At 53.3% G+C, this 14,193-nt stretch overlaps 1 protein-coding gene across 1 annotated transcript in view; it reads left to right on the forward strand.

Annotated features, from left to right (window-relative positions):
• TNFRSF8 (TNF receptor superfamily member 8) overlaps window positions 1-13,825 on the forward strand; it is a 38,987-nt gene extending 25,162 nt beyond the window's left edge. The window contains exons 10-12 of the mRNA XM_050789416.1: window positions 5,972-5,997; window positions 7,866-8,073; window positions 11,905-13,825. Coding sequence (XP_050645373.1) covers window positions 5,972-5,997; window positions 7,866-8,073; window positions 11,905-12,149 — 479 coding nt within the window. The 3' untranslated portion in view covers window positions 12,150-13,825. The remainder of the gene's footprint in view (window positions 1-5,971; window positions 5,998-7,865; window positions 8,074-11,904) is intronic.
• The last annotated feature ends 368 nt before the right edge of the window (window positions 13,826-14,193 follow it).

The raw sequence follows: 14,193 nt of genomic DNA on the forward strand, positions 1-14,193 counted from the left end.
AGTGGATTCAGGTCACGCATTTTGGGCTGGAAGGTCCCAGGAGTGATGCTGGGCTCTCCTCTCTCGGGGCGTCCTGCCAGGTTTCGATTTGTCCCTTTCCTGGTGCTGTGCACTTTGAGTGCTTGACCGAGGTGATGTCTGCCGGGCCTCTCCACTGTGAGGTCTCCATTTGCTCCTCGGTCATTACTGTCTTTAGGAGCGTTACTTTGAGACTATGTCAATAGCCCATTCTTCAGCAGACCCTCATTTTCTTTTCTTTTCTTTTCTTTTTTTTTTTTTTTTTGAAACGGGGTCTGGCTCTTTCACCCAGGCTGGAGTGCAGTGGCATGATCTCGGCTCACTGCCACCCCCGCCTCCCGGGTTCAAGCAATTCTCCTGCCTCAGCTCCCGAGTAGCTGGGATTACAGGCATGTGCCACAATGCCTGGCTAATTTTTTGTATTTTTAGTAGAGATGGGGTTTCACCATGTTGGCCAGGCTAGTCTCGAACTCCTGGCCTCAAGTGGTTCTTCCGCCTTGGCCTACCAAAGTTCAGGGATGACAGGCGTGAGACACCGTGCCCAACCCGTAACTTTATTTTCTTCACTTACATCTTTATATCTGTATGGATTCATGGGCTCCTATTCTGTTCAATGGGTTATAATCTCTTATCATCATTTTTTATTTTGATGCTCAAATGGTCCCAGATGAGGTCAGGGAGAGCCCCTTTAAGCCGGCTCTTGTGTGCTTTGGTATATCCTCATCCTGTGCTTTCAGCATGTCCCTATTCTGAAATGTTCCCAGTTTAACTTGTGCTCTCCTGCCCCGGCACTGGAATCAGCTCTGTCTCCAAGGAGCCCGAGGTTTGCATTGAGGGGTACCTGTTGCCAAAGCCTAGCTGAACCTCTGTGCTAAACTCCCCCCTTGGGCCTGTTCTGCTTCCCACAGCATTGGGGAATCACAGGCCAGAGAGGGGAGGGGACTAAAAGTGGAGAACAACAGGAATGGAAGGGACCGAGAGCTTTATATCACGCGTCAGAATGCACGTGCTCCGTGAGCGTGGCCTTCAGAGCAGCCTGTGACACCGTGCACTTGTACAGTCTGCCCAGCGTGGTCCTGGACTTGTGTCCTGGGGGTGCCAGACAGGCTACGAGAAGGTGGTGGTGATTCCAAAAAGCAAGGAAACCAATAAATAAGGCTAGTAGATTGAATCAGCATTTTTAGGGGAAGAGCAGTTGTGAAATCTGACCTCTGCACTTGGCAAGATTTGTTCTGGGTCTTTATCAGAATCCTGATGGGTTGTAACATGGCTCTAGTCCATGTCAGAGCCTTCCAGATTCCGCCTTTTTACCTCTGTGATTTTTACGCTTGTTTGGGAGAGTCAGTATCGAACTCTGACTTTCTATTCAGCGTGACGGAGTGCAGGGCCATGTTACCATCCTGGGCTTTTCCTGGACCTGCTGTGTGCTTGACAGCATCCTGGACACCTTGTTTTTAAAATATTTTAATTTTTAAAAATTCTCAGTAGGCCAGGCATGGTGGTTCACACCTGTAATCCCAGCACTTTGGGAGGCCAAGGTGGGCGGATCACCTGAGATCGAGAATTCAAGACCAGCCTGGCCAACATGGCGAAACCCCATCTCTACTAAAAATAAAAAAATTAGCCAGGCGTGGTGGCACACGCCTGTAATCCCAGCTACTGAGGCTGAGGTGGGAGAATTTCTTGAACCAGGGAGGCGGAGATTGCAGTGAGCCGAGATCATGCCACTGCACTCCAGCCTGAGCAACAGAGCGAGACTCTGTTCTAAGTGGCCTTCATTTTTATTTTTAAGTTTTTTTTTTTTTTTTTTGAGACAGGGTGTCACTCTGGAGCGCCATGGTACGATCATGGCTCACTGCAGCCTTGACCTCCTGGGTTCAAGTGATCCTTCAACCTCAGCCTCCCCAGAAGCTGAGACTACAGATACACACCACCACGCCCAGCTAACTTTTCTATTTTTTGAAGAGACCGGGTCTCCTTTTGTTGTGCAGGCTGATCTTGAACTCCTGAGCTCAAGTGATCTGCACACCTCGGCCTCCCAAAGTGCTTGGATTATAGGCGAGAGCCACTGTACCCAGCTAGTCCTCATTTTTTTTTTTTTTTGAGACAGAGTCTCACTCTGTTGCCCAGGCTGGAGTGCAATGGCACAATCTCAGCTCACTGCAAACTCTGCCTCCTGGGTTCCAGCAATTCTCCTGCCTCAGCCTCCCAAGTAGCTGGGATTATAGGCACGTGCCACCACGCCCATCTAATTTTTGTATTTTTAGTAGAGATGGGGTTTCACCAGGTTGGCTAGGCTGGTCTGGAACTCCTGACCTTGTTATCTGCCCACCTCAGCCTCCCAAAGTACTGGGATTACAGGCATGAGCCACCGCGCCCGGCCTCATTTTTAAAAATAGTTTTAGATGTACAGAAAATTGGAGAAGAGAGTACAGGAGTTCCCACATGCGCCACACCCAGTTTCCTCTGTGATTAGCATCTTACATCAGCATGGTTCATTTGTCAAAATATGTGAACCGTTATTGACACAGGATTACGAATGAAAGCCCACACTGTGTTCAGGGTTCTCTTGCATTGCCTAAGGTTCCAGGATCCCATCCAGGAACCCAGGTTACATTCAGTCATCGCGTGGCCTTAGGCTCCTCTGGCCTGTGACTGTTTCCCAGACCTTATTTCTTAAGACCAGTTTCCCTGATGGCCTTGGCAGTTTTTGAGGAGTATTGATCAGGTGTTTTGCGGGACGCCCATCTCCTGGGATCTGTCTGATGTCTTCCCCGTGATTAGACTGGAGTTATGCATTGGGGGAGGAAGACCACAGAGGTGAAATGTCATGCTCATCACATCAAATCTTGGCTGGGCGCAGTGGTTCATGCCTGTAATCCCAGCACTTTGGGAGGCCAAGGCAGGCGGATCACCTGAGGTCAGAAGTTTGAGACCAGCCTGGCCAACATGGTGAAACCCTGTCTCTACTAAAAATACAAAAATTAGCCAGGTGTGATGGCACACACCTGTAGTCCCAGCTACTTGGGAGGCTGAGGCAGGAGGATCACTTAAACCCCAGAGGCAGAGGTTGCACTGAGTCGACAATGTGCCACTACACTCCAGCCTGGGTGACAGAGCGAGAATCCATCTCAAAAAAAAAAAAAAAAAATCAAATCAACCTGATTTACCATTGGGCACCTTCACTTTTGAGCTCTCTTTTAATCTTCACAGAAAGCCCCAAAGTTGATGTGATTCATCCCATTGTCCAGCTAGGAGGACAGAGGCTTGGAGAAGGGCAGTAATACTGTGCTGGGTTTCACTGCCGAGGAGGCCTCTGCTCCGGGATGGCTAAGCGGCCTCATTGTTTTTGACATTTGGCTGGTTTTCAATTTGGGGGTGATTATAAACCTGCTGCTGTGCTCGGCCTTTTTGTTTCCTTTCGGGTTATTTCCTGAGGCTGTGTCCCCCAGGAGGGATGACTGGGTAAAATGTATAAGGTTTTTGTTGCCAGATGGCTCTTCAGAAAAATGGAACCAGCCTGCAGGCATGGGCAGCTCTGCCATCCTGTTCACCCACTTCCCCTTCAAGGCCAAGTTGTGTCATTTTTATTTGTTCTGTTTTGTGACTTTGTCACACTTTTTTTTTTTTTTTTTTTTTTTTTTCTGTTGGCCACCCCCAGTGACTTGGTACCAAAGAACACTTGGCTGCTTTTAAAACTCAAAATCACTCTGGAGGGACCATGATTTCGTTTCACTGACATCATTGTAAAGAATGTGCCTCGGCCGGACGCGGTGGCTCACGCCTGTAATCTTAGCACTTTGGGAGGCCAAGGTGGGTGGATCACGAGGTTAAGCGAGGTCAAGAGATCGAACCAGCCTGGCCAACGTGGTGAAACCCCATCTATACTAAAAATACAATTAGCCGGGCATGGTGGCGCACGCCTGTAATCCCAGCTACTCGGGAGGCTGAGGCAGGAGAATCGCTTGAACCCAGGAGGTGGAGGTTGCAGTGTGCTGAGATTGTGCCATTGCACTCCAGCCTAGGTGACAGAATGAGACTCTGTCTCAAATAAATACATACATACATACATACATACATACATACATACATAAAATAAAATTACCCCTGGCTGGGCGTGGTGTGGCTCATACCTGCCTGTAATCCCAGCACTTTGAGAGGCTGAGGTGGGCAGATCACCTGAGGTCAGGAGTTCGAGACCAACCTGGCCAACATGGTAAAACCCTGTTTCTACGAAAAATACAAAAATTAGCCGGGCGTGGTGACACACGTCGGAAATCCCAGCTACTTGCAAGAATTGCTTAAACCTGGGAGGCGGAGGTTGTGGTGAGCTGAGATCACGCCACTGCACTCCAGCCTGGGTGACAGAGTAAGACCCTGTCTCAAAAAACGAAAAAAGTATCCCTCAGAGTGTTTCCCAAACTCACCTAGTGTCCACACAGCATGTTCAAATGGTCAGTCTTGTGTGTGCTTTATCCTCCTTGTTGACTGAGCACTGGTGAACGTGTCTGCGAGGGCTCAGGGCTGGTGGCTCTCCAGAGCTGCTGATATCAGAGATGTGTGCAGGAGGCGGCGTGGCTGGCATACGGGCATCTTGGTGGCAGATTTGTCTGGCCAGGGATGCATGCCTGACAACAGCATATTCCAGATCTCCATAGGTAGCATTCTCAGGAGTGGTTAAAGGCTGGGCATCCCTGGAGGATGGTCTGCTCTGGGAATTGACTCGTCCCAGGATGGACTAGATGCCTGGATGCCCTCTCACCTTTCTCAGATGGCCAGTGAGCCAAGGTTAAATGTTAAATGTCAATATGTGCTTGGGCGTGACTGGCCCCTGTTTAATATGGGAGACCAATGGGAGTGGAGGGTAGAGGTTTGAGATGAGAAGATAGAGGTTGTACCTCGAGAATCATTGCATCAGCACCTGCTGAGCCCACAAAAGGATGGGATTGAAGGAAATGAGATAACCCGAGAGCGGTTGTCCTTCTCAAAGGCTGCCACCTGGGTGCTTTCAGGCACATGAAAGAGAAAATCGAAGTCCAGCTGGAGTCAGGAGGGCTCCACAGCAGACTGGCTTCGGGCGTGTCCCAGGCAGGGTCTAGGTAGCATCTGCAGGATCCATCATCCTCTCTCCATCACCTGCTTGAGGTCCTCCATGTGGGTTTTGCCTGGTGTTCCAGGGAGTTCGGGGCTCTCCACACCCTGGAGACAGCAAGGTAGGGGCAGCAGCCACAGACCAACCTCTGACCCAGTGGAAGCCTCCTGGGCTCCGGTTGGGCCTGTGCTTCTCGTGAACCAATCCTTGCATGTATGCGGGGGTGGGGGTTGGGAGAGCAGTTCAGTGTGTTCACTGGTTTAGTCATTAGGAATGAGAGTGGCAGCCAGGTGTAGTGGCTCATGCCTATAATCCCAGCACTTTGCAAGACCGAGGCGGGCAGATCACTTGAGGTCAGGAGTTCGAGACCAGCCTGGCCAACATGGTGAAACCCCATCTCTACTGAAAATACAAAAAAATTAGCTGGGGTTGTTGGCATGAGCCTGTAATGCCAGCTACTCGGAAGGCTGAGGCATAAGAATCGCTTGAACCCAGGAGGCGGAGGTTGCATTGAGCCGAGATTGCACCACTGCATTCCAGCCTAGGCGACAGAGCGAGATTCCATCTCAAAAAAAAAAAAAAAAAAAAAAAAGGGAATGAGAGCGGCCGGGGGAGAAAGGTGGTCCCCTGTCCTCCATCTGCCACTGGAGAAGTGAGCATTGGGAAGTGAGTCTCCTTGCCTTCGGCTGGGGTGGGTGCTGACTCTGAAACCCATCCGGGCTCTCCAGACTGAGGACTTACCCCTGGGCTGAGTTCAGCACCACCTGTGATCCAGGAGGACCATTTGCCAATAGGTGGGGCAGGCAGGGCCGGGGGCTGCCAGACTCTCCTTGGTGAAGTTGCTGCTCTTGCTTTTTGCAGATTCCAGACCCAGGAGGAGCTCAACGGTAAGTACCCTTCCCTTGCCCCCACCTCAGCTTTGTGCCCCTAAATCTGATTCCTTCCCTAACAGATCTGAAGTTTTGAGAGCTGCTGGGGGAAGGGGGAAGGGAGAGGGAGGGGACAGAAGGGCCATTTCCTTCCCACAGTGCCCAGGGTGCAGGCCCCTGCTGCAAGTTCAGGCTGAGTCTGCCCCACCGCAGGGACCTCTGTGCACAGGGGCCTCGCCTGGGGCCTCAGCCAGGCCTTGGCTAAGGATGGATAGCCCCACCCTCACAGCAGCCTCCAACTCCTGGCCCAGCCTGCCGGGAATTTCCAGAAGGGCCTGCAGACAGTGGATTTCGTTTGAGCCACTTTTGGGTACCAGGTCTGGTCAGGAGAAAGACTGTGTTCATTTCCCCCTTTTCTCTACTCTTCCGTGAATCTCATCCTCCAAGCTAGATGACAGAGCAGGTGGCTGTGGTCCATTCCTTTTTTTTTTTTTTTTTTCATTTATCAATTCTTCCATTACTTTCTTTTAATTCAGGCATTCATACAGTAAGAAGGGTTTCTGTCCTTTCAGTTTTCAATATAATATACAGAACCATAATACTAGTTCAGTTTCAAATTATGGGGGATCACATTCGAATACGTTTGGATGTGACAAGTGGCTGTTACAATACTGAGAAATTTCGTGAAAGAGGTATTCGACAATTTGTAAGGTAATCAAATATATTTTTGCTGCATAGGCCAACGCATTAATAGTAACTCGTTTTAAAATGCAGTCTTTTGGCCGGGCACCATGGCTCACACTTATAATCCCAGCATTTTGGGAGCCTGAGGTGGGCAGATCACCTGAGGTCAGGAGTTCAAGACCAGGCTGGCCAACATAGTGAAACTCCGTCTCTACTAAAACTACAAAAAGTATCTGGATGTAGTGGCACACGCCTGTAGTCCCAGCTACTCGGGGGGCTGAGGCAGGAGAATTGCTTGAACCTGGGGGACAGAGGTTGCAGTGAGCCGAGATTGCACCACTGCTTTCCAGCCTGGGTAACAGTGAGACTCCATCTCAAAAAAAAAGCAGTCTTTTAGCCTTCATATTACTATAAAAGAGTATTCAAGATTATGTATTAATGTTGGTGCCATTTGCCATTAAAAGTAATGGCAAAAACGTGATTGCTTTTGCACCAATCTAAAAGATATGTTGTCTGTGCCTTGAGAATCCTTGCGTCAGCACGGGCATCCCTGCCTCCTCTGAATTACTCGAACTCACTCCATTTCGAAGGCATCAGGACATTTCATGAGGCCACTTCTTTACCCTTACCTGTAACAGTCAAAAACTAAACTGACACTTTCCTCATGACATAGCTGTTTTTAGAATGCATGAGTGTGATCATAAAAGATTATTTTCCAGGATATTGGGGCTGGGGAGCCGGAGGGGCTGTTCCAGGAGACGGGGGGCCTAGAGCTGGTACTTACAGACTTTGGTGCTTATGAGTGTGGATTATGGACCAGATGCCAGGGTTCAAATCCCAGCTCAGATACTTACTGATGGTATAACCCTGGGCGAGTTACTTGACTCCTCTGTGCCTTGGTTTCCTCATCTGTAAAATGGGAAGGGGGCTGTTACCCACCTCATACGGTGGTTGTGAGGATTAATGTATGTCTTTAACATAGGTCTTTAGGACAGGGCCACGGACGTGGTGAGCACCCTGTGAGTTGCTGACTGTTACCCAGTTAAAAGCAACAGACTTCACCCAGAAAGCTGAGAAGCCCAGGGCAGCTCATGGCAGCTTTAAAGCAGAAAGGGAGACTCACTGGGGTCTGTAGAGATGGCAGAAAAGGGGCCTCCCAGTTCAGAGACTGAACTGCGGTAGCACGCATTCCCCTCCCACAGCAGTTCGAGAGTGGTACGTTTGTGACAAAACCCAGTGCGGAAGAGCTGGGGTTAATGAGCCTGCCACCGAAGGAGACCTGCCGCAACGTGGGGGCAGCCTGCCCGGAGAGCCTGCCGCTGTGGGATGCCAGCCCGGCCGGGGGCCCCTCGTCCCCCAGGGACCTTCCTGAGCCCCGGGTGTCCACGGAGCACACCAATAACAGGATTGGTGAGTCAGCCTGTTTTGGGAGGTCCTCTGCAGCCCAGGCGCAGATGGGAGATGAGTACGGGGCCCTGGGCCCTGGAAGGGACCTGGAGACCCTGGAGCCGAGAGGGCCAGCAAAGGAGAGGCATAGATTCTTCACCCCAATTTAAGTTTCTGTAAGTAGGGACAGCAAGGGTACTTACCTCATAGGCCATTGCGCGAATTCATGAGCCAGTGCGCATGAGGTGCCTGCTGTCACTCATGTAAAAAATGAACGCCACCCCAGCCCCCAACACCGAGCGCCCGAGGGGACAGGAAGAAGATGTGCCAGTGGTCATAGGACCTGCCACTTGTCTGGCGCATTCCGGGCACTGTGCAGGCGCCATCTCTTCATCTCTGATTGTCTCACCACCTGCTTTGGAGGGTGTCTTTCTCCCCATTTTACAGTTGGGGAAACTGTGGCTCAGAGGGAGAAGGGATTTTCCGCATCGCATGGCTACTGAGTGGCACAGCTGGGACTCGCCCCTGTGTCTCCTGGGCCCTGAAGCCTTTGGTTTGTCCATGTTACCACCCACCCTCTGCAGAAGCAGGAGGCCAGATGGGGCCCAGATGTCCAGAGCTTCGCAACGGCAACTGCCACCAGCCTGGACAGACATCTGCTTTGGCCTCCTGTGGGCCTCCCTGCCTCTGTTCTTGCTTCTCGTCACCTTGGTACAACTAGGGCATTTTTCCCAGAATATATACCTGGCTGTATTGCACCCCTGCTGAAAAGCCTCCAGTGGCTTCCCATTCCCTGTGAGATGAATTCCAGCATTCCCATTCCAGCACTCAAGGCTGACAGTAAGTTGTAGCTCCCCCACCAGACTCACCTACCTTCTGACCCCACAGTCTGCCCCCTCCCTCGCGGCAGTCTCCTGAATTTACAGACCCCTGTCTCACGTCTGAGCTTCTCAGTGGGAGCTGCCCCCTCGCCTGAAACAGCCAACTCCACTTCCTTGAATCCAGTTAATTCTGCATTTCCTGGGGACCCTGCTTATTTGCCTCTTCCTCCAGGAAGCCTTCTGTGCCCTCTCCACTGTGCTATGCTCCCTGAGAACCCGGGCCTCCCCTACCCGGTGTCCTAGCACCCAGCGGTGTGACTGCGTGTTTATAGCCCTTCCTCCACCTCCACCTGGCTTTGTGCTCCCTGTGGGCAGGGCCTTGGTGGACCCCATCTCTGTCACCTCTGGAAGGGCAACTGGCACTGGGATGATACTGAAGAGTCACTTGTAATTGTCCTGTGCATTTCTATGGCAGACGGTGGTGGCCAGAACTCTTCAGGGCAGTCATCTTCTCTTTTTATTTTTCAGCCTCCTGAGTAGCTGGGATTATGGGTGAGTGTCACCACGCCTGGCTAATTTTTTGTAGTTTTAGTAGAGATGGGATTTCACTATGTTGGCCAGGCTGGTCTCGAACTCCTGGCCTCAAGGTGATCTGCCTGCCTTGGCCTCCCAAAGTATAGGCATGAGCCACTGTGCCCAGCCTGGGCAGTTTTTTGTAACAAACTGAAACTTCTGAAATGGTAGCTTTTAGTAAGTTTTATTTGAAAAGTATGTATTTTGGGAAATACCATCAAAGGCTTCTTCAGAATTCCTAAGAAGTCCTGATTGGAACACCTGAGTGAAGTGCCTGCAATCCCAGGGGTGGGGTTCAGAGGGTGTTTGATGGGGAGGAGAAGGAAGTACTAGGCTCCCAGGCGGCTGGCTCAGGTGTGGGCTGCCCTCCCACGGCATGGCCTGCAGGCCTTGCTAGTGAGTGGATTGGGGGCCACCTCCACCATGATGGGAAGGGCGGGCCTTGGAGGTTCTCTCAGGCACCCAAGACATAGGCACCTCCCTTGTCCTCCTGATGCCAGCCCAGGGGAGCGTTCTCCCTTCCCATCCAGTTCCCAAGAGGGGTCACACTGGGGTCATACATCATCCCTCTCCCCCTGGGAACCGAGCAAGAGAAGAACCCCTTTCCCCACAACTTCCTCCCCTGCCCTCCCCACCTGGCCAAGATGAATTCCCTGGACTCTGGAGCTCCGGGGAGGGGGCAGGAAATCCATGCAGCCCTCAGAAGCCACTCCCACAGCCTAGGGGGTGGGCAGCCTGTGATGGGGGCAGAGCCGGAGCGGGGCAGACCGCTCGTGGCCGGATCTGAAATTCCCAGACCCTCTGTCACTTCTGAGCTCAGTGGGAGCAGCTTCCTCACCCGGAGCAGCCAATTCCACCGCCTTGAATCCAGTTAATTCCGGATGTCCTGGGGACTCCTGCTCATTTCCCTGAGGAATGTGAGGGGACCAGCCTGTCCCCAGCTTTGGCTGCTTCTCCTTCATCCAGCACCCCCACCCTCACTTCCCTGCCACCTGACCCCACCCACCTCTCATCTTCTCTGCCCATCCCCCTCTGGGCCTTCTCTCCCCTCCTAGGGTCTCCTCTCTCACCACCCCCGGCCCCCATCTTTTGCCCAGCCCTCTATAGGACTCCTAGGGCCGGGAGCCCACAGGCCTTGATGGAGTTGTGGGAAGTGCTGAAGCCCTGCTCTGTTTTGGGGTCTGTGGGGGTGCCCAGCCCACAGCCTGTCCCACACGCTGGGCCTTCTCCTCTTGCTGCTGTTTGGCATACTTCTCTCTTTCCCGGGGTGTTCAAAACCAAAACAGAAGAGCCAGCGTCATGCAGGAGGGTTGAGGGTAAGGGCGACTCGAGAACCTTTTGGGGTTCCTGAATCCGAAGGGTACAACTGCATTACCCAGAGAGGCAGGGGTCCCTGCACACCCACCCCACCCCACCCCTCAAGTTCCCTCTTAAGCTTCCCCATTCTGGCCTCCAGAGTCCATTGCAAAACAGCCAGGAGCCAGCCCACCCTGAGCCAGACACCATCGCTGGGCAGAGGCCAGGCTTCCCCACTCCCCAGCTCCTGGGCCACTGAACTCCCCTGAGCCTCCGTGTCCCCTCTATCACAAGGTCACACCAGAAGCCCCCACATCAGACTGGCGAGGACCGGCCATCTGTCCAAGCTCCCACCGTATGCTCGCAGCACAGCCACGCAGGCTGCAGGCAGGAGATCGGCTCTGGGCAGTAAGCCCTGAAATTCACGGCCTGAGCCAGACTGTCTCAATCATGGCCTGCCGGAAGCTATTGAGGGGGCTGGGGTTTCTGCAGGATGTGACCGGCTGGCTGAGTTTGCCCAGACCAAGGGGGCTCTCAGGACGCGGGACTTGCAGTACTAAAACCAGGAGTGTTCCCGGGCAAGCTGGACAAGTTGGTTACCCGGGTTTGGGCTGCAGGCACGTGGATGGGAGCAGAAAGGGCCGCCAGGGGGAGTGGGCGGTTTTTTCGGGATTTCTCCTAACTACTTGGCAACCTTGGGCAGGTCCTTTAACGTCTCCTGGCTTCAGGTTCCTATCTATAAATGGGAATCTTGATGGGGTCTGCCTTGCAGGAGGGCTGAGGACCCAGCAGCTGGGGTGTGGAAAGCGCTTGGCTCTGCTGTGTCTGCTTGTGCTCTGGTTACCCACGGCTTTGCCTGTTTTTGTCCACTGTTTACTTTCTCTCCCACCCTGTACTCTTCTTCCCTACCCATCCCCAAAGAAGTGCTGAGAAAATCCTAAGTACAAGTGGACTGGTTCTTAACTCCTCAAGGCCCAGCTCCTAGTTGTTCTATTTCCTCTGAACCCCCAGGATGCCTGTAAGGTGTGTCAGAGAGGCTGTGCCGTCAGCCTGAGGCCACCCAGCAGGCATGCCAGCACTGGGCCTCGGCCCCTTCTCTGCCTCTTTGCTCCCATCCTGGCTGGTGCTGTGGTCTCCCTCGCTCACCCATCTTTTTGCCTTGCAGAGAAAATCTACATCATGAAGGCCGACACTGTGATCGTGGGAACTGTGAAGGCTGAGCTGCCAGAGGGCCAGGGCCTGGCGGGGCCGGCAGAGCCCGAGTTGGAGGAGGAGCTGGAGGCGGACCATGCCCCCCACTACCCCGAGCAGGAGACAGAACCGCCTCTGGGCAGCTGCAGTGATGTCATGCTGTCCGTGGAAGAGGAAGGGAAAGAAGACCCCTTGCCCACAGCTGCCTCTGGAAAGTGAGGCCTGGGCTGAGCTGGGGCTAGGAGGGCAGCAGGGTGGCCTCTGGGAGGCCAGGGTGGCACTGTTGGCACCAAGCTTGGGGGCAGAGGCCCATCTGGCCTGAACTGAGGTTCCAGCATCTAGTGATGGACCGGCCTGTCATTGCAGGGGGCTGGTGGTCTCTGCTTGTATCCCCCACTTAGCTGTCCCCTGACCCAGAGCCTAGGGGATCCGGGGCTTGTACAGAAGAGACAGTCCAAGGGGACTGGATCCCAGCAGTGATGTTGGTTGAGACAGCAGACAGATGGCAGGATGGGCACTGCCGAGAACAGCATTGGCCCCAGAGCCCTGGGCATCAGACCCTCACCACCAGGCACAGAGCCCACTGAAGGAGAGGCTGTGAGGCCGGCTCCCAGCGGCCCTGTAACCCTACCCTCCTCTCTCCCTGGACCTCAGAGGTGACACCCATTGGGCCCTTCCGGCATGCCCCCAGTTACTGTAAATGTGGCCACCAGTGGGCATGGAGCCAGTGCCCGTGGTTGTTTCTCCTGGGTCAAAAGGGAAGTCAAGGGATGGGGCGTCGTCAGCTGGCACCGTCTCTGCTGCAGCAGCCACACTGTAATCTGTGCTGGCACGGGGGCCCCTGCCTGGGCTGCAGGACCCTCCTGGTGCTGCCCACCTTCCCTGTCCTGTAGCCCCTTGGTGGCCTAGGGCCCAGGATCAAGTCACTCATCTCTGAATGTCCCCACCAATCCCCACCACAGCAGGCGCCTCGGGTCCCAGATGTCTGCAGCCCTCAGCAGCTGCAGACCTCCCCTCACCAACCCAGAGAACCTGCTTTACTTTGCCCAGGGACTTCCTCCCCACGTGAACATGGGGAACGTCCGGCCCTGCCTGGGGTCCTTGACCACTCTCTGTGGGCCCCACCCGCTCTGTCCTGGGAAATGAAGAAGCATCTTCCTTAGATCTGCCCTGCTTGCAAATCCACTAGCACCGACCCCGCCAGCTGGTTCCGGCTCTGCACCCGTTGGGGTGCGGACGTCGAGAGGCACCACGGCCTCACCCAGGCATCTGCTTTACTCTGGACTGTAGGAAACAAGACTGTTTGGAGGTTCCATCAGGATTTTGGGTGTTTCACATTTCACACTAAGGAGTAAAGCGGCCGTGACTTCCAGTCGGCTGGCCAGCCTGCTGGCTCCCCAGGGCCTTCAGATGTGTATGCAAATAAATGATAGATGAGGATGAGTCTTGAAGTTGCGGGCAGCCTGGAGACTCGTGGACTTACCGCCTGGCGGCAGGCCCGGGAAAACTGCTGTTTACTCATCGGCCAGCCACGTGCTCTCTGGAGGAAGTGGTAGTTTCTGAAACTGCTCAGATGTTTTGGGGAAAGTTGGAGAAGCCATGGCATTGCGAGAGATGGTTACACCAGAACCTGGACATTGGCCAGAAGCTTAAGTGGGCAGACACTGTTTGTCCAGTGTTTGTGCAAGGATGGAGTGGGTGTCTCTGCATCACCCGCAGCCGTGGCTGTAAGGCACACTGTAAGACACACGCCTGCGAGGCAGGGCAGTCTGGCGCCCGTGATGGGAGGGATTGACATGTTGTAACTAAATAATGCACTTCCTCACCCAGTGGCCCTTCACACAACTTTTGAATCTCTAAAAATCTATAAAATCCTTAAAAACAAAGAACTGTAAGGCTGAGGACATGATCATTGAAATTGACAGTATATTATTAATAGAAACCCTGAGTATATTATTAATAGAACCTCTGGGAGTCTCCCCACAGAGCAGGGATTCCCGCTGCACCCCCAGACACTACAGTGGCCAGTCTCTGGTGGATTGGATATTTCTGGGGCTGGGAGCCCACTTCCTGCTGGGGCAGCCCTTCTCATTGCTGGAAGATTTTCCTTATCACTCGAGGCGAATTCTTTCTCCGTGTAATTGCTACTCCCTGGTCCAAAGCCTGCCCTTTGAGGACACTCAGAATAAAGCCACAGTTGGCCAGGCGTGGTGGCTCACGCCTGTAATCCCAGCACTCTGGGAGGCCGAGGTGAGTGGATCAC

This window comes from Macaca thibetana, chromosome 1, assembly GCF_024542745.1.
Source record: "Macaca thibetana thibetana isolate TM-01 chromosome 1, ASM2454274v1, whole genome shotgun sequence".
In the NCBI taxonomy this organism is placed as follows: Eukaryota; Metazoa; Chordata; class Mammalia; order Primates; family Cercopithecidae; genus Macaca; species Macaca thibetana.